Consider the following 24,167-nt stretch of genomic DNA (forward strand, 5'->3'; position numbering starts at 1 on the left):
CTACTCTGTAACTGGCCGAGGCCAAAGAGAGGCATTAATCATGTGCTAGTTCAAATAACCACGTTTTAAGCAGCTTTCTAAAACACAATAGTTCTGTGCATGACCGGATCTCAAAGGGGAGTAAGTTCCACGGTTGTGGAGCCAGGTACGCGAATCGAAATAGGAAAGCGTAATTCAAGGGATTCCCTTCCTCCATCCTCCAGCTGTGGTCACTGTAATGGTAGATGCATACACCCTCAGGTGAGGTGCTCACTGGGAAGAACTGGTGATCCGAGGTCTTGAGTATCCAGAGCAGCAGACACTTCACGTCAACCTGCTAGAACTGAAGGTGATTCGGCTGGAGCTCATGGCCTTTCTCCCTTCCCATGCAATCAGGCTGTCTAGATCATGATGGACAATACAACTGCAAAGAGTTATGTCAGCAAGAAATGAGTGGGGACTCACCTACTTTGTCGATAGGCTCAGAGGCACTGGTAATGGGTGCATCAGCATGGGTTTTGACTACACTTCAGCCATCTGGCTGGCTACCTGAACACCAGGACACAGCCTGAGTCTGAATCTTTGGAGGGGCAGATGTACTATTCTAACTCCAGTCTAGGAAACACTGGGGAAGGTGCATATATTGAGAGGGTCATATTTACTATTCTAGCCCCAGTCTAACAAACATTGGAGAAAGTGCACACATTGGGAGTAAAGGCAGATGTACAATTTTACCTCCAGTCTAACACACATTGTGTAGAGCGCATACATTTTGGGGAGAGGATGGGGGGGTTCAAAGTTATTAAAGTAACTCCAGTCTAGCAAACATTGGGAATGGTACATACATCAGGGGAGTGCTTTGAAAACAAAATGCATCCACTAATAAAATAGATCTATATTAACCATTATTTCTGTTGGAGACTTCTAAATGCAGATACCTTATCTTAGAATATTCCCCAGGCATCGGATTTGATCCGGAAATCTTCTAACAGCACCCTTGAGCACCAGTAAGTGGTATCATTTGGCTCTGTGTCCGCATCGTAAATGACTTGTGTGATACCTATATAGGCACTGACCTGGCGCACTGATGTCAGTTATTTCCCTTCCACACCAGATAGCACTGATCCGTGAAGAGCAACCACCGTTTTTTGACTGGCTTTTTCCTCAACTTTTGTCAACACATTTTTGAGAAATGTTCTTTCCTGATGTGACAGGATGTTCCACTCATATCTTGGTGACCTTGCTGCTCTGGTGTGCCTTTGGGCCCCATGGGCTCAGGAGCGGCCCCACTGTATTCACGCCAGCTGTTCCCCTTTAGCACAAGTTGGTCCTCATGGATCCAGTGTGGGATCTGGGGCGAAGCCACCAGCAGGATCGAGACCTTCCTCCTCGCCCTCTCTAGTGCTGGCGCCTCATCACTGCTGTTGCCTCACGGCAGCGCCATTTCCATCATTCCTACCTCTGACACGGAACCGGATAGGTGTCGTCTGATGCCAGTTCCAGCGCTGACTGGGACCAATCCCTCCAAGTCAGAACCAGTGTATTTTGCCTTTGAGATGGAGACAAATGGGAGGGGTGGGTTCTGAGTCGGAGGACCCTTATGGATACCATTATCCTCTAGATGAGAGAAAGGACAACTGGTATGAGGAACTGGTGGAGACCAGTGGGCTAGACACCTCATCTGACACTGGCTTTGTCTCTCCTCCTACTTTGGCTATAGAGGGAACCTCTTTCCCTGTGGCGGTGCGTAGAGTGACTGAGGTCTTGACATTCAGTTTCCCTCAGTGGCAGTCAAGGCGAAGGTCTTGATAGAGGTGCTTCAGCCGGGAGTTGCCACTTCTGAACCTTTACTCCCTTTTAATGAAGCCCTTGTGGACGTCCTACTTGGGCCTTGTCCAAGCCCTATACAGGAGTTCAAGCGCATAGAACAATTGCCCACCACCCTCACCCCGCTTCTAGGGACCCCAGGTTCCTTGCCCTGTACTCCACCTCAGAGAGCTTGGTGATCCAAGCCTCCACATCTAGAGTCAACCCTGGTGCTTTCTCTACCACCCCATTGGATAGGGAATCCAAGAGGCTGAATACCCTTTGGCAAGAGAATGTTCTCTTCTGCCAGCCTTCCATTGGAGTCGGTGTACACTGCATGCCCTTTGGGCTGATATTCCCATATATTCCGGGATTTGGTTCCACAAATGCTTCATATGGTCTTGGAAGAGGCCACAGCCCTACTCTCCCAAACTATTGCTGACGGGAGAGAAGCAGCAAAGCTCACCATACGATGTGGACTGGACACAATCGACTCACGGTAGAATGATTTCATCACAGGTGACCCTGTGGTACTACACCTGGCTGAGAACCACTGGCTTTTCAGGTGATGTGCAAGCCTCGCTAATGGAAATGCCCTTTGATGGCTCTCATCATTTTGAAGAGAAGGCACACTCAGTACTGGAGCACTTTAAGGCAGAAGAGCCACAACCAAGTCCTAGGGCTTGTCTATGGCTCCTTGTCAACCCAAATCTGCATTCCACCCTTTTCTGTGGCCATGGAAGGGGTTTCAAACTGTGTCCATACTCTCCACGACCTAGAGGCTTCCCAGCCTTTTCGTGGCAGAGGAAATGGGTCTCATAGACTATGTGGGACAGGTAGCCAGAGGCCGAGCCAGTCCACCAGCCCCCGGTAGCTAATGCAGCCAAACTCCTTTAGTTTGCCCTCCAACCATCATGGGCATCAAGTGGGGGGGGGGGGCAAGATATGCCAAACCACTGGAGGTCAATAACATTAGACCGTTGGGTTTAACAAATCACCCCAAGGGGCTACTCCATTCCCTTTGTGACCACCTCTCCATCCATACCACCCACATACAACTGGCTGACAGAGAACAACCTCTTCCTGCTCAGTGAGGAAGGGCTGTCTCTCTTTGCCAAGGAAGCCATCGAAAGGGATTGCATCAGGAGGACGTCATGGCTGCTATCTTCTGGTGCCCAAAAAAGGCAAAGGCCTATGTCCTTTCCCAGACCTGTGCCTTCTCAATCTCTTCCTGAAAAATTAGAAATTCAAAATGGTCACACTCGTGCAAGTTCTTTCTGCCCTGGACTCTTGAGACTGGATGGTATTGTTGGACTTGCAGGATGCATATTTCTACATCCTTGTCCTGCATGCCCACAGATGCTACCTGCAGTTCACAGTGGGCCAAGAGCACTTTAAGTCTCCTTCGGCCTTACCAGGACCCCTTGGGTATTCACCAAGGTGATGGCAGTGGTCGCAGCTTGTCTGTGGAGGTCAGGGGTTCCAGTCTTTTCCTACCTCGATGATTGGCTGTTAAAGGTGGGCTCACCACAGGCAGTCTTCTCCCACCTGCAGACTACTGCAAACATTCTGCACTGGCTGGGGCTCACGATCAATGTGCCCAAGTCACACCTGAGTCACTCTTAGGTGCTCCATTTCATCTGATTTTTTCTGGACACCGTGCAGTTTAGAGGCTTATTCTCCTCAGCCTAGGACTATGATTCCGATGTTTCAGCTTCTATCCTGGATTTTGGTGAGAATGACCCTAAGGTTGCTGGGCCTAATGTCCGCCTGCATCCTGCTTATAACCCATACCCATCAGCATATGCGAGCTCTGCAGTGAAACCTGAAGTCCCAGTGTGTGCAGCATCAGGGGAATCTCTTCGGCATGGTCCACATCGGAGGCAATTGGAAAAAATGTGATTGGAAACTGACAAACCGCAATTACGTCAGTGGCAGATTCCTCTCTCTTACCCAACCGTAGCTGACTAGTGATATATGTGTCACTTCTGGGATGGGGAAGGCATCTGGGAGTGGTGTAAATCAAAGGACACAGGTCTCTGGTGGAGTCCAGGCTCCACATCAACCTGTTGGAGCCTCTGGCAGTTCGCTAGGCTTTGAAACACTTGCTTCCTTTGAACAAGGGAAGGCTGGTGCAGGTTTTCAAGGATAACATTACCACCACGTGGCACTGCAACAAACTGGGTGGGGTGGAGTCGTGGACTCTTTGTCAAGCGCTCGGAATCTCTGGACATACCCTGCCACACTTATGGCGGCCAAAAGCGGTACAAAAGGGGGTGGTGATGGACGGAGCATCTGAATCAATCAAACACTCACACCCAGTCAAAAGATCTGGGTTTAATCCATCACCGTTCTTTAGCCCACTCTGCCACCCCAGTTCAGACATGGCTATATGCAAATCAGTCTGACCCTGTGCCTCATGGGAACAGTCCAGCCCGAACTGCCAAGCCATGTCTTCCCTGGACCGGAAACAAGCTTCCGAGGACCGGTTTCTGGCATTCCAGACTGATTTGCATATAGCCATGTCTGAACTGGGGTGGCAGAGTGGGCTAAAGAACGGTGATGGATTAAACCCAGATCTTTTGACTGGGTGTGAGTGTTTGATTGATTCAGATGCTCCGTCCATCACCACCCCCTTTTGTATCGCAAGATACTCCTTGGAGTCACAGTGCGCTTTACAAGTACACCCACATTTACATTTACATTTACATTCCTGAAGTCTGTGATGTTATTCTGGCAGCCAGTCTATTCACCAAGAAAACTGCCTTTCAAGCGGCCATTGCATTGGCCAGGAGGATCAACGAATTGCAGGCACTCTCAGCGCACCCTCCCTACTCCATCTCCTATCCAGACAAGCTGGTACTCCGGACAAGTGCCTCCTTCCTTCCAAAGATTATGACACCTTTGAATGTTGGCCAGAACATCACCTTGCCAACCTTTTTCTCCACCTCACACCACCAAAGAGGAGGAAGGACTTCACTGTCTGGACCCAAAAAGAGCTTTATCATTCTACGTTGATCGCACAAAAGAGTTACGGATGGACAAACAACTCTTTTTGGGGTACGCAGGGACAAAGAAAGGTAAGTCTGTGCAGAAACGGAGCATCTCAAAATGGATAGTACTCTGCATCAGGATCTGCTACCCATTTGGCCAAGAAGCAACCCTATGAGGGCTAGTGCACTCATTCCACCAGAAGCAAGGCTGCGGCCACTGTCTTAGTGCTCGGAGTCCCTGTCCCGGATGTCTGTCATGCAGCAATGTGGGCAACTTTTCACATGTTGGACCCTGTAGGACATTGTGAGTTAAATTAGCTTTGCAGACCCACCTAATGTGAGACATTGCTTGGGTATCTATTCTAAGGTAAGGAATTTGAGGCTAGATGTCTCAATCAGATGAACAAGTTACTTTCTTTCGATAACATCTTATCAGATAGAGACCATATCTTGCTGCAGATTCCTTACCGTCCCTCCCATCCTCCGTGCTCGGTGAGAGGATTACAGTGTAAGGGGCACCCTTATCAAGGCCCTAGTTTTTCACACCAGTTGTCAGTTTTTGTTGGGGCAACGCACTTCTGGCTTAGAAAGTCGCAAAAGTAACTGACAGTGTGCCAGGATGATTCTTGTGTAGGTACTGCACACGTAATTTCCAACTAAAAAAGACCCCACCTACTGGCATGCATTGGTACTGTTCTAAAGCGTTTGGATCCATTCTGAGGCATGGGAGATCTTCTAATTTAAGAAATCTATGGCTAGATAGAGTCTCTAGAAGATAATGCACTACCGAAGGTAAGTAAATTGTTATTTGTGAATTTAATTAAATAATTTACAAATCCTAAATTAAAACAATAAAATGTATCAGGATTACACAAAATTCTTTTTAAATAACAGATGAAATAAATGGTGTCCCTCACCCCTTCAATATAACAATCATATAAGAAAAGTAATCCAATATGCAATAATAAAAAAATCTTCATTTTAATTTTAATTGCAATTTAACCATTTTAAATGAAAATCCGACCCATGCACTCCAATATGCCACATGTTTAAAAAATGATATATCATCATCATAATCATCTATGTAAATTTTTTTTAACAAAATCAGTAATTAATTTACACTTAAAAAATAAGAAAACCCACCCACATCAATACACAACAAATACATACAAATAAATGAAAGAATAATTTACAAAACTATATATACTTTGTATAAAAGAAAAATATTTAAACCAGTAGATAAAAAAGTAAATAATTAAAAATTGCGTAATAAGACATTAATCAGGTATTATTAATGTAAATCTACTTACTTAAACTCTAACCACCCTGTCTCCCAATAAACCCTGCTGTCCACTATTAAAATATAGTAGGTAATTTGAAAGTGTATCCAACTTAAACAAAGTGGCCCTACTTCCAACACAGTGGCACTGTCGCACTGTGCAACGAATAGCCTGGGATGACACAAAAAATTAACAGCGCACACTCCCCTGTGGGAGTCCGAACAACTCGGGACCTTAAATAGGTGCCCAGGCTTTGACAAATGGGACCTGATTGGTATTTCCTCAGTGGGGGCCCTATGTAAGAGACTGGCGATGGTCTCATTCGCGGACCTCCAAAAGAAATATCAGTTGGCGGAGGCAGAGACATTCCGATCCCTCCAAATTCGCCAGGCCCTAACCGCTGTTGTCACTAGCGGGGAGACAATACCTTGCGCTGCCCCACTGAAGGATACGCTCCTGACGGATCCCCTTCTCGGTAAGGTGATCTCGCTCGCCTACCATAAACTGATCAACAACAAGCCCTATCCTGTGGTACGTCTTAGACAACCGTAGGAAACAGACCTGGGATACTAAGAGGACGATGTCTGTCAGGAAGCCATTTCCTCCCCTCTGGAGGTGGCCATCCCAATTTGTCTACGACTTGTACAACTGAAAAATGTACATAGAACATACCTGTCGGTGCACATATTAGTTAGGATGGGTAGTCGGACGATCCTCGCTGCCTCAGAGGTTGTACGGCGGAAGGCACCTACTTTCACGTAATCTGGGAGTGCCCAAAACTACAGCCTTCATGGGGGCAAATTGTCTCAACAATGGCCGGGATCTGTGGGAAGGCCATCACTCAATCCCTGCGACTGTGCTTGTTAAATGTATGGGAGGCCACTGATCTGTCTCACACTGAGCATTCATGGGTGTCGTTAGGGTGCGCACTTGCTGAACGAAACATTGCTCAGGGATGGGGATCAGGGGATCTTCCTAGGTATGCAAAGTGGCCCAGGGATATGGATCATGCCGTGGTTGCCAAAAAGGATGTATTCAAACACAGAGGATGTCCCGCAAAATGGGACCACAAGTGGGCTAACTGGAATAAGTGCCTTAGGAATATATGTATCTCCCCCTCGATAGAATTGCAGGATAATGTTTTGGATGGTTTTTCTTTGTCTTTCTAATGTCCTATGTGCGAGTAACCTGACCTATGATTTGTTATATGTATCATGCCTCTCTTATGTCATTGCTGTGTGGTTCTACGATTTACTAATGTACCATCACAACTGTTCAATAAAAAGATTAATTTAAAAAAAACATGTAAACAAAGGGAGAGGATGTGGCCTAACGGATAGGGTGGTCAACCTTAAATCTGGGGAACCGAGTTCGATTCTCGGTATTCACAACGACTCTCAACATCCTGTCATTCTGGGCAAATCGCTTCGGGCCATATGTAGGTAGCCCATTTGCAATCGCAAATGCTGAAATTCGCAGAATTTCAGCATTTGCGATCGCAATTAGAGCAGTGTGCTGTGTAGCACACAAAAACCCACATGCAAAATAAGGAATCGCAAAATTTTTGATTACTTTTTTTGCAATTGCATTTAAGGAATCACAAATTGCGGCTTATGGAATCGCAAAATACCACCAACTTCAGATTGGTAGTAAATTGCTATTTTTTGTAAAATTCACTTTTTGGCATTTTTCAAAGTGCCATGTGGGTCACATATATGCCCTTAGGGCATTTATGTGGGCCACATGTGCACACATGTTAATTTCAGGGGGGCAACAGTGTGTCCTATTGACACCCTTGCAACCCTGATATTGCATTCTCAATTTGCGATTATCTAATTGAGAATCGCAAATTGAGAATGTCTTCCAATTCTATGGACCTTCTAGCCCATAGGAATGAATGAGAAGGTATTTTATATTTGCGAATCTCTATTTGCTAACACAAATACGGAATGATTGGGATTCACTAAAAATTTGCTAATTTTACCTACATTTCGTTTTGCGATTCTCTAATTGCGATTCACAAAAAAACGCAATTGGAGAATCTCAAAACAAAAATTACCTACATATGCCCCTTAATCTCATAGTTCCCAACAAAGAAAAAAAAGGAATGTGTCCTTATATAACGCAACTGGTGCTCATGGAAAGCGCTCTGATACCTTCAAGTCAAGTTCGCGCTGTATAAAACTCCGGGAAAAAGGTACATAACAAAACATTAATCAACATCAGTTAATAACTAATAAAAAAAACTAACCACCGCAACTCTCAGTAAACCCCTTAACCTGAAATTAAAATGTATGAACAATTCAAATTATAATATTTAAATGTACTTAATATACAGTTTTAGGCACACTACCTATCCAAATCCAACAAAAACACACAACATGAAAAGAATGTACATTACTATGATATGATTTAAAAATAATTACAATTATATTTCACTATAACATAAATATTAAAAGAAAAATAATACAATAATGCAACAAAATAAAACAATATTCAATTCATCTATGTTTCATACTTTGATATTATTGCGCAAAAAATGCTTTTTGTTTTAAATATACTTCCTTTCTGTATATTTGTACGCAATATATTTGTAGTCACAATATGTTGACCGCAATATTGTAGTCAGCAATATTTGTTTCTAATATCGAGGGGGGCACACTACCCATCTGTCCCTATCTCCAAACTTCATAAGTGCCTTGACCTTAAGTGGATACATAAGAAGGAAATTATTATTTTGTAAAAATATAAAACATGATAAACCCAGTGAAAAAGTGATTCAACGCTGCTAATTTGAATTTTTTTATGTAAAACCTGTGATTGTCTCTCTTAACTGAGATAGAAAAGCTATTGTAATTTTGTAAGCATTTGCATATTTCTATAATTTGCACAGAGCCTTGCAGTCTTGAAGCAAATTGTCAGAGATGTTTTTGCCGGAATGTACGACCCATCTGGATTCCGACAGCCGCCTGCCGTTGACCTTGAAAAAGCCATTCTGTCAGAAGCTGAAGAAAAGAATTTGTCTGCGCATTCCCCATGGGTGAACAAAGTGAAACAGCTTTTCAACCTGTCTCTGGTGCACCCTGGTAAGACAAAAGAATTATAACGTTTCCCATGTGTGTGACTGTAAAGCGGAACCGATGAAATCAGCAAGGTGCCATGTGAAGTGGGGTCCTCTGAAACCACAGGGGCCTGCACAAATCCGTGACCCTCGTAGCCAAAGGAGTCGTCTTATTTGACGGGGCGGGATATTCTTAGAGTTGGCATCCTATATGGGTGTTTTCATGTGGTGTGAGGACAGCTGTGGAAATATGAAATCAATCTCTATACCACATTGGAAGTGTAGCGTATGTAAATGTTATTGCTCTGTGCACAGGGAAGCGAATAACGATTGTTAAGCCTAGATGCCCTTAAAAAAAAAAAAAAGCTATTCCACTTTCTAAGCATCTTGGTAATGCCCTGTTTCATCTGTTATAAGAGACTTAACAAGAAGCCGGTGTGCTATAGTATTACGGGGCAGATTTATGAGGCTCTTGCGCCTCCTTGCGCCGCAATTGCGTCACTTAATGTGACGCAACGGCGGCGCAAACAATGCGCTCTATTTACAACGTGACGCATCTAGGAGATGCGTCACGTTGGAAAGCCCTGCGCCATGAGGAGGCGTTCCTGCGCAGGGGGGGCGTTCCTGCGCAGGAACGCCTCCTAAAAGTGGCTGAGTGAAATCTATGAGATTTCACTCAGTCACTTTCTGCTTCAATTCCTTACGCTTGCTTGAAGCAGGCGTAAGGATGACGCACCATGCATTGAAGAAGTGGCTCCTATGCATTGCAGGAGTCATGTCGCACTTGCGACATGACTCCTGCAATGCGCCGCCCGTACGCCGAGAGATGCGTCACGCATCTTCACTAACTTGCACCATGGTGCGCCGTATCATAAATGCGGCGCACCATGGGTGGCGGAGCAGTGGCGCACTGTGGCGCATGTTAACTGGCGCATCCCTGGGTATGCGCCAGTTAACATAAATCTGCCCCTACGTGTTTTCTAATTTTTTTTATTAAAAAAAAAAAGTTTTTCAAAACGTGTATTGAACAAAATTGCATAGCAAAAGTACAATATTGCAACGTATCAAGGCTTCATGTACAGGCATACAATATATTTAAGCAAAAGTTACCTCAAGCACGTAACGTGTGAATTCAATACAAAAAAGATATATCGTGGGAGTACCAGGACAGTAGGGTGAAACCACAGAAAGAGGCATCTTAAGTAAGGGAAAGAGAGAGTAATCGGGGTGATGGGAGTGAGATCGGGAAGCGGGCCACTCATTGACCCTCACCGGCGGCCGCCGCAGGCAAAGCTCCGGCGGGGACCGTGGTAGAGGTCGCCGTGCGCTGGGAGTTGCGACTTAGGAGATAAGACCCATTGGTCAAGTGGGCGGGATCTGGCTGGCATGAGATCTCAGAATTCGGACAGGAGAGTCTGGCAGCGCGATGCATCTTCCAGCCAAAGGGGGACCTTGGGTGGGGGCTTGCGGCCCCAGCACATTGAAACCCTACGCCGCGCAAGGACAAGTAGCATGGCAATCAAGTGGCAGGAGGCATCTGTGCAATATTTAACGAAGCCCAAGAGTATTACGTATATTCTAACTAATGTACACCCTCTGCTCAATCTGCAGCATATGCTGACAAAGTCATGATGTCTGTGGAACATCTATCAGCTATCAATAAGGTGTAGGCACACCATTTCACCTAAAGTATGCAGTGATCGAATCCCTTACATCTTTGAAACATTGGGGTATATTTACAAGTCCATAACATCACAATTTCTGACGCTCCGGTGTCGTTGCTCCCTACCCCATGTGTACAAGGTAGTGTTAAGGCACTTAATGTAGCTTAACGCCACTGTGTAATATACCCCTTACCGCAGCAGTCCGCTGCAGTAAAGGGGCGGGCAATGCGTGCTTTTTAGAACACATAGAAAGGGAAAATCGCTATTAAAGATTGTTTATGTGCAGGAAGGTGTCCCTTCCTGCACCTAAACAATTGCACATGCAGTGCAGGCACCCTTGCAGTATGGCGCAAGGGTCCCTGCGCTGTTGCGGGGCAGCTTTTTTCGCGCTAGGGGAAATGCAGGTGTGCATCCTTTTTTGTAAATACGGCGCATCCCAGCTTTTTTAAAAATGTCGGAGCGCAGTGTTAACAATTTTAGAGTTACACCACGCTCCACAATTTATTGTAACTATCTCCCATTGTCTCAAGCACTAATAGTAAAACGCTTTGATACTTACAAAGCTGGTTACATTTTTTGCCAGCAATCCATACACATAGCCCCCAATTCAGCTTGATTTTTGTTCAATATAATTTCATAAGAAATATTAATTTTTCTCTTTTCTTTTGAATGTGAACATCAAATGCCCCGTAACAGTTACTGTACTATGCTTTTGGTGGTGTAATGTCACAAATATAAAAAAAACTAAAGAAATTGTCTACAAATATTGAGTTACTTGTTAACAAACTGATGGTTAAAAATGCACGTGCACATAAACCAGCCTTGTGCTGGCTCACATTTGTGTGAAAGAGGAAGGCTATATGTTGTCATATTCTAAATAAAGGTACTGCCATTCGGGTCTGGCGTCCACTGCGATCCTTTTGGCTTTGCGGTGGTTGTTTTGTTTTGTCATAGTTTTTGTAAAACGTTATTGTTCGGTGAACTGCTCGCTCTCTTTATTATGTAATCAAATTTTTTTAAAAGCAAAAAATAAAATTGTTTAAAAAAAAGTTATAGTAGTCCATTGCAATGAAGGAAAATATTTCATGTGTGTATATGATCCTTGTAGAAGAGCTATATGTTCTCACTCAACATGAAGTTGGCCAGTAGCTTCAGTGAATGTAAGAAATATGTAAGTACACAACAATATACCGGTGGACGAGGAGGTTGGCTGTCTAGAGGAATGTACAAAGTGTAGCTCTCACCCAACCCAGACGTGTGTTGGAGGCAGGCTACAGGCACACAGAGGAAAGGTAAGAGCTGAGAAATGTCCACTTTCGAAAAGTGGCATTTCTAAAATGGTAATGTCAAATCCAACTTTACCACTAAAGAGGATTTATCACTAGCATTCCAAAGATATGAAACATGATGTAGATACTCCTTTCTGATCAGGAATTGCAACTTAAGAGGTGTTTTAAGGAAGCCTTTGAGAGGAGCAGGGATAACAGCAGTGAAAACTAATTTAGCTGTTTGTCACTGCCAGGACATGTAAAATTTAAAAGTACATGTCCTGCCTTTTAGTTACATAGCACCCTGCACTTAGGGCCTACCTTGGGGGTGACCTATGTGCAATAAAAGGGGAATTTAAGGCTTGGCAATTGGATTTAAATTCCAAGTTGAGGTGGCAATAAACTGCACACAAAGACCCTGCAATGGCAGGCTTAAGACAGGTTTGAAGTGCTACTTGTGTGGGTGGACAACCAGTGCTGAGGCCCACTAGTAGTATTTAAATTACAGACCCTGGGTATATTGTATACCACTTTACAAGGGACTTACAGGTAAACTAAATATGCCGAACAGGTGTTCACTAATGTTACCATGTTTAGGGGAGATGCTCATGCACCTTAGACCTGGTGAGCAATGGTAAAGTGCTCAGAATCCTAAGGCCAACAAAAAGATACAGCAAAAAGAGGAGGGAAGCAGGCACAAAGTTGGGGGAAGATCTCCCTGAGGATAACAGGTCTAACATAGTATGTCACATTTTGACTCGTTGGAAATGTTTGACTAATCACGCCTCCACATAGATCATTCTTTGACTGGAATACCAAGAGGCACTCAAACTCCACAGCCATGTTTCAGAAGCTATACTAGTTCTGTTTTGACTTGACGGGAAATAGAGTGGATTTGTATATAAAATCTTTCCAAATATGTAAATGTTATTCCCTTCACCCAGTGTTCTTTCTGTGGATACTGCAAAGGGACAGTTTAACCTGTATATTTGTATTTCCAAGGACACGGGTCAGAATTCCAGCAATTGCCAATATCCTAATTATATTATAATTTGTATATTTATGCTTTAGGTTGGTCAGTCTGATGTTTTATCTGCTTCTCTTTTCTTGCATCCATAGGAATCATTGTGGCTGGTCCACCGGGGTCTGGGAAGAGCACCTGCATCTCCGCCCTGATACAGGCCCTTAATCTGCTCACCACCTCCCAGCAGCAGTCTGCACCAGGAATGCAGGACCCAGAGAAAGCTACTGCTCATAAACTCGTGAAAATCAACCCGCTGAGTGTGGACAGTTTTAGCCTTATGTTTGGGTACAAGACGTCTTCACACGCCTGGCTGGATGGAGTTGTCACCTACATCTGGAGACGGGCACTCCGGGTACAGTGATAAGTATTATGGATTTGCTTAGGTGTGATCCTCTGTGCATATTAATCTCTCATGGATACCTTTTATTGATTTGTTTCAATACCATAAAAATGTCAAATATACTAGAACTCATATAGACTGTAATCATATTGCAGTAATGGCTGAACTACCTTTTCTCAGACTAGGAAGAGACAAAGAGTAATACAATCTAAATTTACCTATCTCTGCAAAGCTGAGTGGCATGACCTTACCATCCGATCCTTGTAACTTACCATTTGGCCATAAAATAGCACACTGCACACGAAGGAGACTGCAGGTAGGAAGCAGGGTCAGACGGTGAATGCAAACCAGCCCTGGCAATTAAGTCCAACTGGCCCGGTGAGGATTCAAGGGGATTTGCTGGTGGGAAACACTACTGCTGCTTTTGTTACGGGTGGCTGATTTTGCAGCGCTGCTGCAAAATCGACCCAGTAACATAAACGGCCTGCACCGGTCCAAAACTGGCACCCACCCTTCCGGCCCATCGGAAAAATGCCTGGTACCCACTATGGCCACTCCTGCCCTGGTAGGAAGGTGATCTACGTATGGCGCTGTAGCGTGGAACCACTGCTGATGCGAGTTGATCTTTCTGGCTCTCATGCTGTTTCTTTGTCATTGTCTTGTTATTATAACTGAAAGCATCTGTTGTAACTCCTTTCCCTGCCCAACTCCTAACATAGATTACTCATTTGATATGCTTACGACTCCTCCCTCAAGCCAAACACTTGTTTTCTGCAGTTGCAGTTGGATTATGTCATACAGGCCAACCCAAGGGATGATACCCTGCTCTGTCACTGCTGTATGGGTAAACTGACTTCCTTAACTAGTCTGAGCATGATTTCGACTGAGGAGAGCAAAGCAGTGGGACAGATAATACACAGTATTTAATATGCATATCAGACACGGACATAAACAAGATCTAGTTGGCTTCCGTTGTTCCGGATGAACAGTGGTCACTCAGCTGCTTCTATGGAGGGCAATGACTGTTCTCAGCAATAACACATAGATCCTAAGACTAAGCAAGCTGCAGTTCAGCTGATGATTCCTGCATTCTCACAGATTTGCAGCTTGTTTGTAAGTAACTGCATTCTTTTCAATGTGTAGGCACCTTGAACCTGCAGTTGGTAAAAGTAAGCAAAGTGCACTACCATTAGGAGTAATAATATACACTGTTTTCTCTCTATGGCTGTCCAGAGCAGATATGACTCGTAACACTAAATCTGTACAATGTTTCTAGTGAGGAAAGCTACACACTAACAAACCCACTCCTGCAGACACATCATTTAGTCACTTGGTTAGTCTAGTGTTTGCTTCCCACGAGGAGCTAAAGAGATCAAACATACTGATGATGTGGACAAAATCGCAGCCTTGACTCCAATCCCCAGGCAGGGAGCAATATCCCTTTTCAGGAAACCACTCAGACAGTGCCACCAACAAGTAAGTGTGGGGGAAAGAAGCCTTCCTGCTTGGACTGCTTCAGTCCTAACCCGATTCACAGGCATCACCCTTGATCAGCCCCTGCCGACTCAACACCCTAGTCTTTAAGGACCTCCAGCTCTTGCACAGCAGCACTGTAACAACATCTCAGAGCTGCTGTTGCCCAGTCCTGGTCGAAGCAGAACCCACTTTTCTATGAAGTCTGTAAATAAAGAATTGTGATTACTCACACAACTACTAGTCCAACTAATATTTGTGACATCAGGAATCATACTCTAAGACTTAAACATGCCTGAGGTTGTGGGTGTTTCCATTCAGAGAGGATCAGGCCTAGCAGTTCTAGAAGTACTGTCTGTTTTTCAGAGGGGTCAAGACAGATGTGCCTATGGTTGTCCCCTCTTTGTAATGGTACAGAGAAGCTAAAATCATTGGAATGGAATATGCACAGAGTAGCTACTGTTAGCTCATAAAGCATCAAGACTTTCTGTCGATCACTTTGAGAGTGCACTGCAGTTTTTGATAGCTGGCTGGATCACAGGATGCATAAGTGAGTTGTTCTCATTTCACTGGGACTAACAAAGTACTTATAAGTGACATTGTTTTCTACTCATTTTTCAGAGCCATAGCAACACTTGGATTTGCTTTGATGGCCCTCTCAGTGCTTGCTGGGCTGATTCGTTTAACAGTGCTCTGGGACCAGAGAAGGTATGGTTTATGCACATATACTATTTGCTGAAAATGATTTATTTATACATATGTTATATTGTGTTTACATAGGGCTTTACCATGCGTTGCATTTTTGTAGGGTGGCTCATTTAATGTTAAGAATACTTATTCCATTCATTATTTATATAGAAAACGTATTTCTTATGTGCTTCGTTTCCTCATTTGCATTTAACTCACATTCAAAGACCCTTAGCCAGTACTTCATTTGTACTAGTGTTTGCAGTGTTTGGCGCAGGCAGTTAATTCTCAACACTGTCACCTACTTGAGACTGTCCACCACATGGTGGGGCTGTTTGTCTATTTTTGAGGACACCAGTTCATCAAGGCCATTCTTACAGCATTAGGAAGTATGTAATTGTTTTCATCGTCACATTCGTAGGAGTCTAACTATTAGTGGTTGCACAGGTACTAGCATTTGGCTTCACTAGCAAGGGCAGGGGGCGGTGCAAGCTGCAGTGGTCTTGTTAGAAATGGTTTGGGCCCTGGCACTTATTTTTTCACAAATTAAGCACTGCCCTTAGCACTGTGTGATAACTGTAGATTGGGGAAATAATATGACACCACCATGCCAGAAGAGAACAACATAAGTTCCACATTGATCAAGAACCTGACTGGTTTCTGAGACACAGGTTGTTAGATTTGGGGGTCTTTGGTTGGCACAGGTTAATACTTGTGACAAGCAGGGACCCTCTCCTCTAGTCAGGATAAGGGCATCCCCGTCTAGGTAGTGTGGCACAAGCAGACAAGGCTTATCTCAGAATCGTGCTCAAGTTAAGCATTTGTGAACACATACAGTAATTCATGGACACACCACAAAAGGGATACCACACTAGGGGGCCCATTTGGATGGCATGTGGACTTAGTCCGCCCGCTATCCTATCGTAACTGGGGACCGCCCGCCATAAGGGCGGGGGTCCCGTGACTGGTATTAGGATATGCCCGCCACAGTGGCGGGCACATCCTGCATTGCTAGCATTGTGGCGGGCGGAGCACTCAGCACCGCCCGCCACAATGCTAACAATGGAATGCAGCACTTGTATTTACAAAGCGGCAGGCACCGCCCAGTGCCTGCCGCCTTGTATATGCAAATGCAGGGGGGTACCACAGGTACCCCCCCGTGTGCACCCCCCACATCACCTTCACTCTGGGGGCCCGGCTTTCTGCTGCATCCCCGCAGAAAGGCATTCCAAAATGCCCATCATAATATGGCTGGCGGTGTCTATTAGACACCGCCACCATATTAAACCTTTTCCGCCCGGCTGCAAGGCGACCGGGGCGGAAAAGCGTCGGACGGTCTTTCCGTCCGCCTAGGACCCCCCACCATACTAATATGGCGGGGGGGGGGGAAATGAGTGTGGAAGTCGGGCGGATTGCCCCTGCCAGGCTGGCGGTGGCTACTGGCAGCCTGGCGGGGGCAATCCGCCCGACATCGTAATGGGTCCCTAGGTTTTGTATAAAAAGTAAGTTGTCTTTATATAAAAGGCTTAGTACAAGATCCATATAACGTTTAAAAATGAGGCCACAATACTGTTTTTGGAAAGGCTATTATTACTTCAAAGAAATGCGTGTCTTTCAGGTCCCTGCGTGTCGCGCTGACTGTGCGGTTCTTTTTCGGGCAGTTCGTATCACAAAAAGGGTTAAATTAACGTTGCTGACTCTCTGGTCCGGTGCGCACAAGTCTGAGTGTGACTCTCACAGTACCTTTTAAGTTGTCAGGCGTCCGGCTCGGACGAGGCATCTAAAAGTGACAGCAGGTTCCGGGCGTGGGCGGCCCCCCTTTTTGGTGCGGTCCTGGCTGTGTTGCGGCGCTTGGGGGCGCTGCGTAGAGCGGGGGCCACGGGGGAGCGCGGCAGACGGTCCGGACCTTGGTGCTGTCACGGGCGATGCTGCTTACGAGCCGTACCCTCACCAGCGGGGCGGTTCTTGCAAAGGGGACAGCGAGGCACGAGGTGGCCGGTACGTGTCGTACGTCTGGGCCGGGCTCTTCAGGTGCGGCGCTGCCGGGGGACCTTTACCAGCGTGATGCTAGGCGGGTGGTACTGTCAGAACCAGCACTCCTCAGGATCTGGATGATGCAATATGGGGTCCACCTCCAGACATCCCCGAACTCCGAATATAAATATAACAGAGTTGCAGGGTTATCAGGTGAGGGAAAAAAGGGCCGGGACAGCGGGGAGGAGAACCTGAAAGAAGAAAAGCAGAGGATCAGGACACAAAGAATACGAAAACTACTCTCATTAAGTCTCGCTAAATAACCCTTGCATACCTTGGACATCGACTGGAACAGCATACTCTATGTGGACCATCCAACTCAATAGAGCACTCCAACAATACCATCTAAAGCACAAAAGAGCAAAGTGTGATGTAGAACCTATAGACAATACTTCCTTGCAATATCTAAAATGACATATATGCTAGCTCACCGGTTCTAGGGGAAAAGGAAGGCAGCATAGAACGTCAAGGCAGAATATAACACCTATAAGCTTATAAGTTAAACAGCAATCCTGCTTTGAAGGGTGTTTTTTCTTTAAACCAATGATCTAATTGGATGGGCTTCCACGGTGTAGCATACCGCCGCCCTGTCCAAATAAATGACCAGCCACCAAATGTCAGAACACAACCTAACTCTGCGGTTACGTCACCGCTGATTATGCTTTCATTTAAATCCAAAAGAATAACCCCGGAGAACAAGGCTTCCACGGTGTTAGCATAACCGTCGCCTTCTCCTTTGTTTTCTCCGTGAGACTTTCAAGCTTCCTTTGAAATCAGGGTTCAGCTTTTGTGAGATAGGCACGCATACGCGTGTAAACAATAAAAGTAAAATGATGCCCGATTCAAAAAGTACAGTGAGGAACAAACCCCTGAGCCCAGGGTTAATGCGGTTAACCTCCACCTCCTTTTCTTCGGTTTTCCTCACTTAACTGGATCCGGCAATTAACGTGTCAACAAATGCAACAACAAGCGCATCCGCGCTGATATCGCTCCAAAGAAGCGAAGCTTCAGAACAACAACGGATTACGGGGATATCTTCCTGCCGTATCAAGGGTTCCAATTACTCACCAAAGCCTTGGTGAAAAACGGTATGTTCTCTACGGGAGTCCTCAAGCCGGGAGTCCTCAAGCGCGGAATCCTCCGGGCAGGACTGCAGGAAACAGAAAAAGAATTACGCACACGAGTGTGCGCAACTGACGCCGTAATAATCCCTGAACGCCTCCCACGGCCTTCTGGGAGTTGAAGTCTTTAGACAGGCGCGTAACCAAAGTGGATATAGGAACTATTCCTGACAGGTACCCTGCGAGCGTACAGGCAGGGCTTAGCTGTGCGGGGCGTTTCTGATCCCTCAGTCCAGCGGCGGAAATCAGCGAACAGTGCAGTTCACAGAGGGGTGAAGCGGCATGCCGGCGGCCCTTGGCAGACGGTGAAAGCTATGGCTCGAATTGAAGAGCGAAGACACGCGGTGCGGGGCGGCCAGGCACGGGCTTGGAAACGGGCAGGATTACTGGTCGCACTGAGATCGCGGCTCCAGTGGCAGCACAAATCTTGGCTAGGTCCAGTATGCTGTGAGGGCAAGAGGAGTCCGATATTCCTGGGACTCCGTTCAGGGGGCAAGCTCGCTTCCAGGCCCTTGGAGATTTGTTTGAAAGGCACAAGTTGAATAAAAGTCTCTGTTAGTCTTTTCCCTCTCCTTCCACAGCAATGCAACCACTGCAGGCCAATCCCACAGGTCAGGAACAGTACTCAAGCAGGATCTGATTTCTTAGGAGCAGGGCTTCTATACTTATACTGCAAATCTTCTGTTCTTGCAGGCCAGGGGGCCTGTGCCTAGTTCAGCCCAGTTTTAGAGCACTTTGTTTTGGAGACTCTGGCTTCTTCTTTCAGTGAGCAGGGCAGAGACATCAGACGCTCCCCAGGAGTTGGAGCCAGCATTGTGGTGGCAGAGTACAGCCCTATTCAGAGTCCAGGTGCACTCCTTCCACCCATCTGGTTGTAATCTTCCTATTCACCACCTGGCAGCTCCAGCCTGTCACTCCAAAACAATAGAGGAAGTATAGAGGAATTGATAGAATAACCCTCCTTGTAGATCCACATAAACAAAATGATTCTATCAAAAAAGTGCAAGTGTTAAATTTATGGTTTTTACAGTTTTTTAAGAAGTGTAGAATAAGGCTCTTCCTCAGATTGGTGAGATGAAGGCACTATGTGCTTTTAAAATACCCCTCACACACTAAGAATCCCTTAGTGTCATGCTTCATCATTGGGGTCTTCCCGTCCCTCTACGGGGCGGGGCGTGCTACGAGCTACGAGCTACGCGGGAGCACTATTTTTGTGATGAAATACTATGTGTTAGTGCAGTGTCAGTGGAATTAGTGAAGTGTAGGGACCTTATAATGTGAGTAAAAATTAATTAAAAATTCCCTGGCTAGTGGAAAAAATAATTTTATTCACTTCCCTGGCTGGGAATGTTAAAAAGGGGTTGTGAGGTAGGCTACACTTCTTAAAAAACTGTAAAAACCATAAATTTAACACTTGCACTTTTTTGATAGAATCTTTTTGTTTATGTAGCTCCAGCCTGTCCCCTGGAATTCTCCAGCCCTGTCACTCACAGAAACCAGACAGCAGATACACATCCTAGCAGAGGCGGGCTGAAATAGTTAGGCAAGCAAATACTAACTTTCTAAAACTAGTTTTTGCAAACACAAGATATTAAAATAAACTTTACTAAAAGATGTATTTTATTATTCTGAGTTCAGGCATACTAAACTTGACTTTCTACCATGTTCTCTGAGTCTGTTAGGGTTATAGAGTGTAATAATTCTAGCTGCCCATTCTGGCCTATGGAGAACAGGTAGCCTTACAATAGTGAAAACGAAAATGGCTGTAATTCACTATTAGGACATGCCACACACATCAGGGCTTGTCCTACCTTATGCTACAATGCACCCTGCCCTTGGGCCTACCATAGGGGTGACTAATATGAAGTTAAGGGAAGGTTTAGGGACTGGCAAGTGGGTGCACTTGCGCAGTCAGCATGATGGTACCAGGCTGCACGCAGGTTCTGCAATAGCAGACCTTAGACACATTTTACAGGGCTGCTTCTGTGGGTGGCACAACCAGTGCTGCAGGCCCACTAGCAGCATTTGGATTTAAAAGCCCTGGGCACTCCTGGTGCGCTTTATTGGGGGTCTGACAGTAAACCAAATAAGTCCATCATGGAAACCAATCAACATATACACTTTACACAGGGAGCACTTGCACTGTGGCACTGATTGGCAGTGGCACAGTGCTCTGAGCGGCTAACATTAGCAAAACACATGAGGCAAAAGCAGCAAAAATGGAAGGGAGACCCACGCCACTGGTGCCAGGTCTAAGACAGGTTCTTCCAGTTGTAATGCTGGTTGTCATCTTCATAGAATCAGGGATGTCTAACGTTGATCCAGGTGGGCTGGATCCATGTCAGACTTTTTAGACTAACACTTATGATAGATTTACAATAGTTTGAGGTCCCATTATGAGTAATGTGGAATTCCAGGAAGAAATTCTGGGCAGCTGGAATAGTATCTGATGCCAAATGGAATGTCATCATGGAATTCCCAAAATCTCGAGTCAATCTCCATAGAAAGCAGAACAACTGTGTAGACCTGGCTCTACATAGGATTCCCTATTCCATGGGGATTAACGTTCACATTAGCCACCTGGTGCAGGTGGTAAAAATGAGCTTGAGGTCTAGTGTGTGGTGTAATGGGAGAGGGTTGGCAAGGATGGTTGAGGAAAGTGGAGACAGTCACCTGGCAGAATGGATCATTACATGCTACACCCATGTCATTGCTAATGGTTGGCATGGGCTGCAAAACAGGTCAGGCTGCAACGCAGCACTTTCCCCACAGCGATTTGTACCGGCTGGTATGTCTGGCCAGTAAAACTGGGTTTGAAGTTCCTGCATCTGGGTACAGGAACGCTAGCCCACTTGTGATCAGGTGACGTGGAATTTCATACGGGAATTCCATTCGCCCAACTCGTAATCATGCCCTAATGGGTCCATATTGACATACCTGAAAATTTACTTGGATCCAGCATTCCTAGACATGCATTGGACACCGCTAGTCTAAGTTAGTGAGTATGTTATAGAAACCTAAGAGAATCGCACATCAGACAAATTTACCAATGATTGATTTGTTTGAACAGTCACCGAAGATCTCCCTTGTGCTTAATAGGCCTGCAAGTTGGAAACAAGCTAGTTTGTAATATTAAACAAACATTACCAAAGCCAGCTAGTCAGGGGCCATATTACAGAGAGTGCCTTGGGTGCGCAACGGCCGTTTGCATCTGCTTTGCGCACCCCTGGGTCACTGTGGTATTACAGAAGGGGCCGCAGATGCTTTTGAGGCCCCTTCTGTAATCACGATAGCACTGGCACACAATCAATCAATCAATCAATCAATCAAACATTTGTAGAGCACGCTACTCACCCGCGAGGGTCTCAAGGCGCTGTGGGGGGAAGCAGCTACTGATCAAACAGCCAGGTCTTGAAGAGTCTTTGGAAGGTCAGCAGGTCCTGGGTCTGTCTCAGGTGGATGGGGAGGGTGTTTCAAGTCTTGGCGGTGAGGTGGGAGAAGGATTTGCCACCAGTGGTTGTTCGGTGGATGCGTGGGACGGTGGCGAGGTTGAGGTCAGCGGAGCGGAGCTGGCGGTTGGGGTCTAGAAGGTGAGTCGCTTGTTAATGTATGCTGGTCCGGCGTCGTGGAGTGCTTTGTGAGCGTGGGTGAGGAGCTTGAAGGTGAACCTCTTATTAACGGGAAGCCAGTGTAGGTCCTTCAGGTGGGAAGTGATGTGGCTGTGGATGTCAAAGATGAGGCGTGCAGAGGCGTTTTGTATGCGTTGGAGTCTCTTCTGGAGTTTGGTTGTGGTTCCCGAGTAGAGGGCGTTGCCGAAGTCCAGCCTGCTGGTGACGAGGGCCTGGGTGACCGTCCTTCTGGTTTCGGTAGGGATCCATCTGTAGATCTTGCGAAGCATACGGAGGGTGCTGAAGCAGGAGGAAGAGACGGCATTGACTTGTTGGGTCATTGACAGATAGGAGCCCAGGATGAACCCCAGGTTGCATGCGTGGTTGGTGGGTGTCGGTGCAGCTCCCAGCGAGGCTGGCCACCTGGAGTCATCCCAGGCGGAAAGGGTGGAGCCGAGGATGAGGACCTCTGTCTTGTCCGAGTTCAGTTTCAGGCAACTGCTCTTCATCCATTCAGCGACGGCTTTCATCCCTGTGTGGAAGTTGTTTTTGGCGGTGGCGGGGTCTTCGGTGAGGGAGAGGTTCAGCTGGGTGTCGTTGGCGTAGGAAACTATGTTGAGGTCATGCGATCAGACTATGTTGGCGAGCGGTGTCATGTAGACGTTGAAGAGGGTCGGGCTGAGGGATGATCCTTGGGGTACGCCACAGGTGATCTTGGTGGCTTCGGATCGGAATGGAGGGAGGCGGACTCTCTGGGTTCTCTCAGCGAGGAAGGAGGTGATCCAGTCCAGGGCTTTGTGGCGGATCCTTGTAGAGGTGTGTGTGAAAGGTGTGGTAGCAGATGGTGTCAAAGGTGGCCGAGAGGTCCAGGAGGATGAGGGCCACCATTTCGCCGTTGTCCAGCAGGGCACTGATGTCGTCAGTGGTGGCGATGAGGGCAGTTTCAGTGTTATGGTTGCTGTGGAATCCGGATTGGGACGAGTCCAGGTTGTTGTTTTGTTCAAGGAATTGGATCAGTTGTCTGTTGACGAACTTTTCGATGACTTTCGCCGGGAACGGGAGCAGTGAGATGGGACGGAAGTTCTTAAGGGTTCTTTGGGTCGTCCTTGGGTTTCTTGAGCAGGGCGTTGATCTCTGCGTGTTTCCAGCTTTCCCGGGAGGTGGCGGTCTTGAATCAATTGTTGAAGATCTTGCAGAGTTGGGGTGCGATGATGGAGCTTGCTTTGTTGAAGATGTGGTGGGGGCAGGGGTCAGATGGTGAGCCGGAGTGGATGGTGTTCATGGTCTTGATGGTATCTTTGTCGTTGACGTGGTTCCAGGAGATCAGGCTGTCATGTGACTGGGGGGCGGTGAGTCTGGGGTGTCGGCGGCTATCGGAGAGGTCTGGGTGTTGAAGCTGTCTTGAATATCTGTGATCTTGTGTTGGATGAAGGGAGTCACAGAGGTCTTGTGATGGCGGGATGTCGTTGGAGCTGGGGTTGGCAAGTTCCTTCACAATGTTGAAGAGCTCTTTGCTGTTGTGTGTGTTGTTGTCGATGTGTTCCTTGAAGGGGGTATTTTTGGCCGTACGAATGAGTTGGTGGTATCTGCGGCTGGCGTTCTTGAGGGCTGAATGGTTGTCTAGGGTTTGCTCGTGGCGCCATTTCTTCTCTAATCTACGGCTGGTCTGCTTGGATGTCTGAAGGTCGGCGGTGAACCAGATGGCTCTTTTGTCGGTGTGTCTGTTTGTGGGTTTCTTAATCGGGGCAAGAGTGTTGGCGCTGTCGTCAATCCATTGCTTGAGGTTGCGGGCGGCTGTGTCGGTGTCGGTTTGGTTGGTCGGTGAGTCT

The 24,167-nt window shown here is 46.3% G+C and overlaps 1 protein-coding gene across 1 annotated transcript in view; it reads left to right on the forward strand.

The window, feature by feature from the left end:
- The window catches only part of LOC147707531 (dynein axonemal heavy chain 5-like), a 1,425,553-nt gene that overhangs the window by 745,186 nt on the left and 656,200 nt on the right, over positions 1–24,167 (forward strand). The window contains exons 48-49 of the mRNA XM_086925656.1: positions 8,952–9,144; positions 13,171–13,427. Of these exons, the coding sequence (XP_086781782.1) occupies positions 8,952–9,144; positions 13,171–13,427 (450 nt within the window). The remainder of the gene's footprint in view (positions 1–8,951; positions 9,145–13,170; positions 13,428–24,167) is intronic.

Source organism: Lissotriton vulgaris, chromosome 6 (genome assembly GCF_964263255.1).
Source record: "Lissotriton vulgaris chromosome 6, aLisVul1.2, whole genome shotgun sequence".
Classification (NCBI taxonomy): domain Eukaryota; kingdom Metazoa; phylum Chordata; class Amphibia; order Caudata; family Salamandridae; genus Lissotriton; species Lissotriton vulgaris.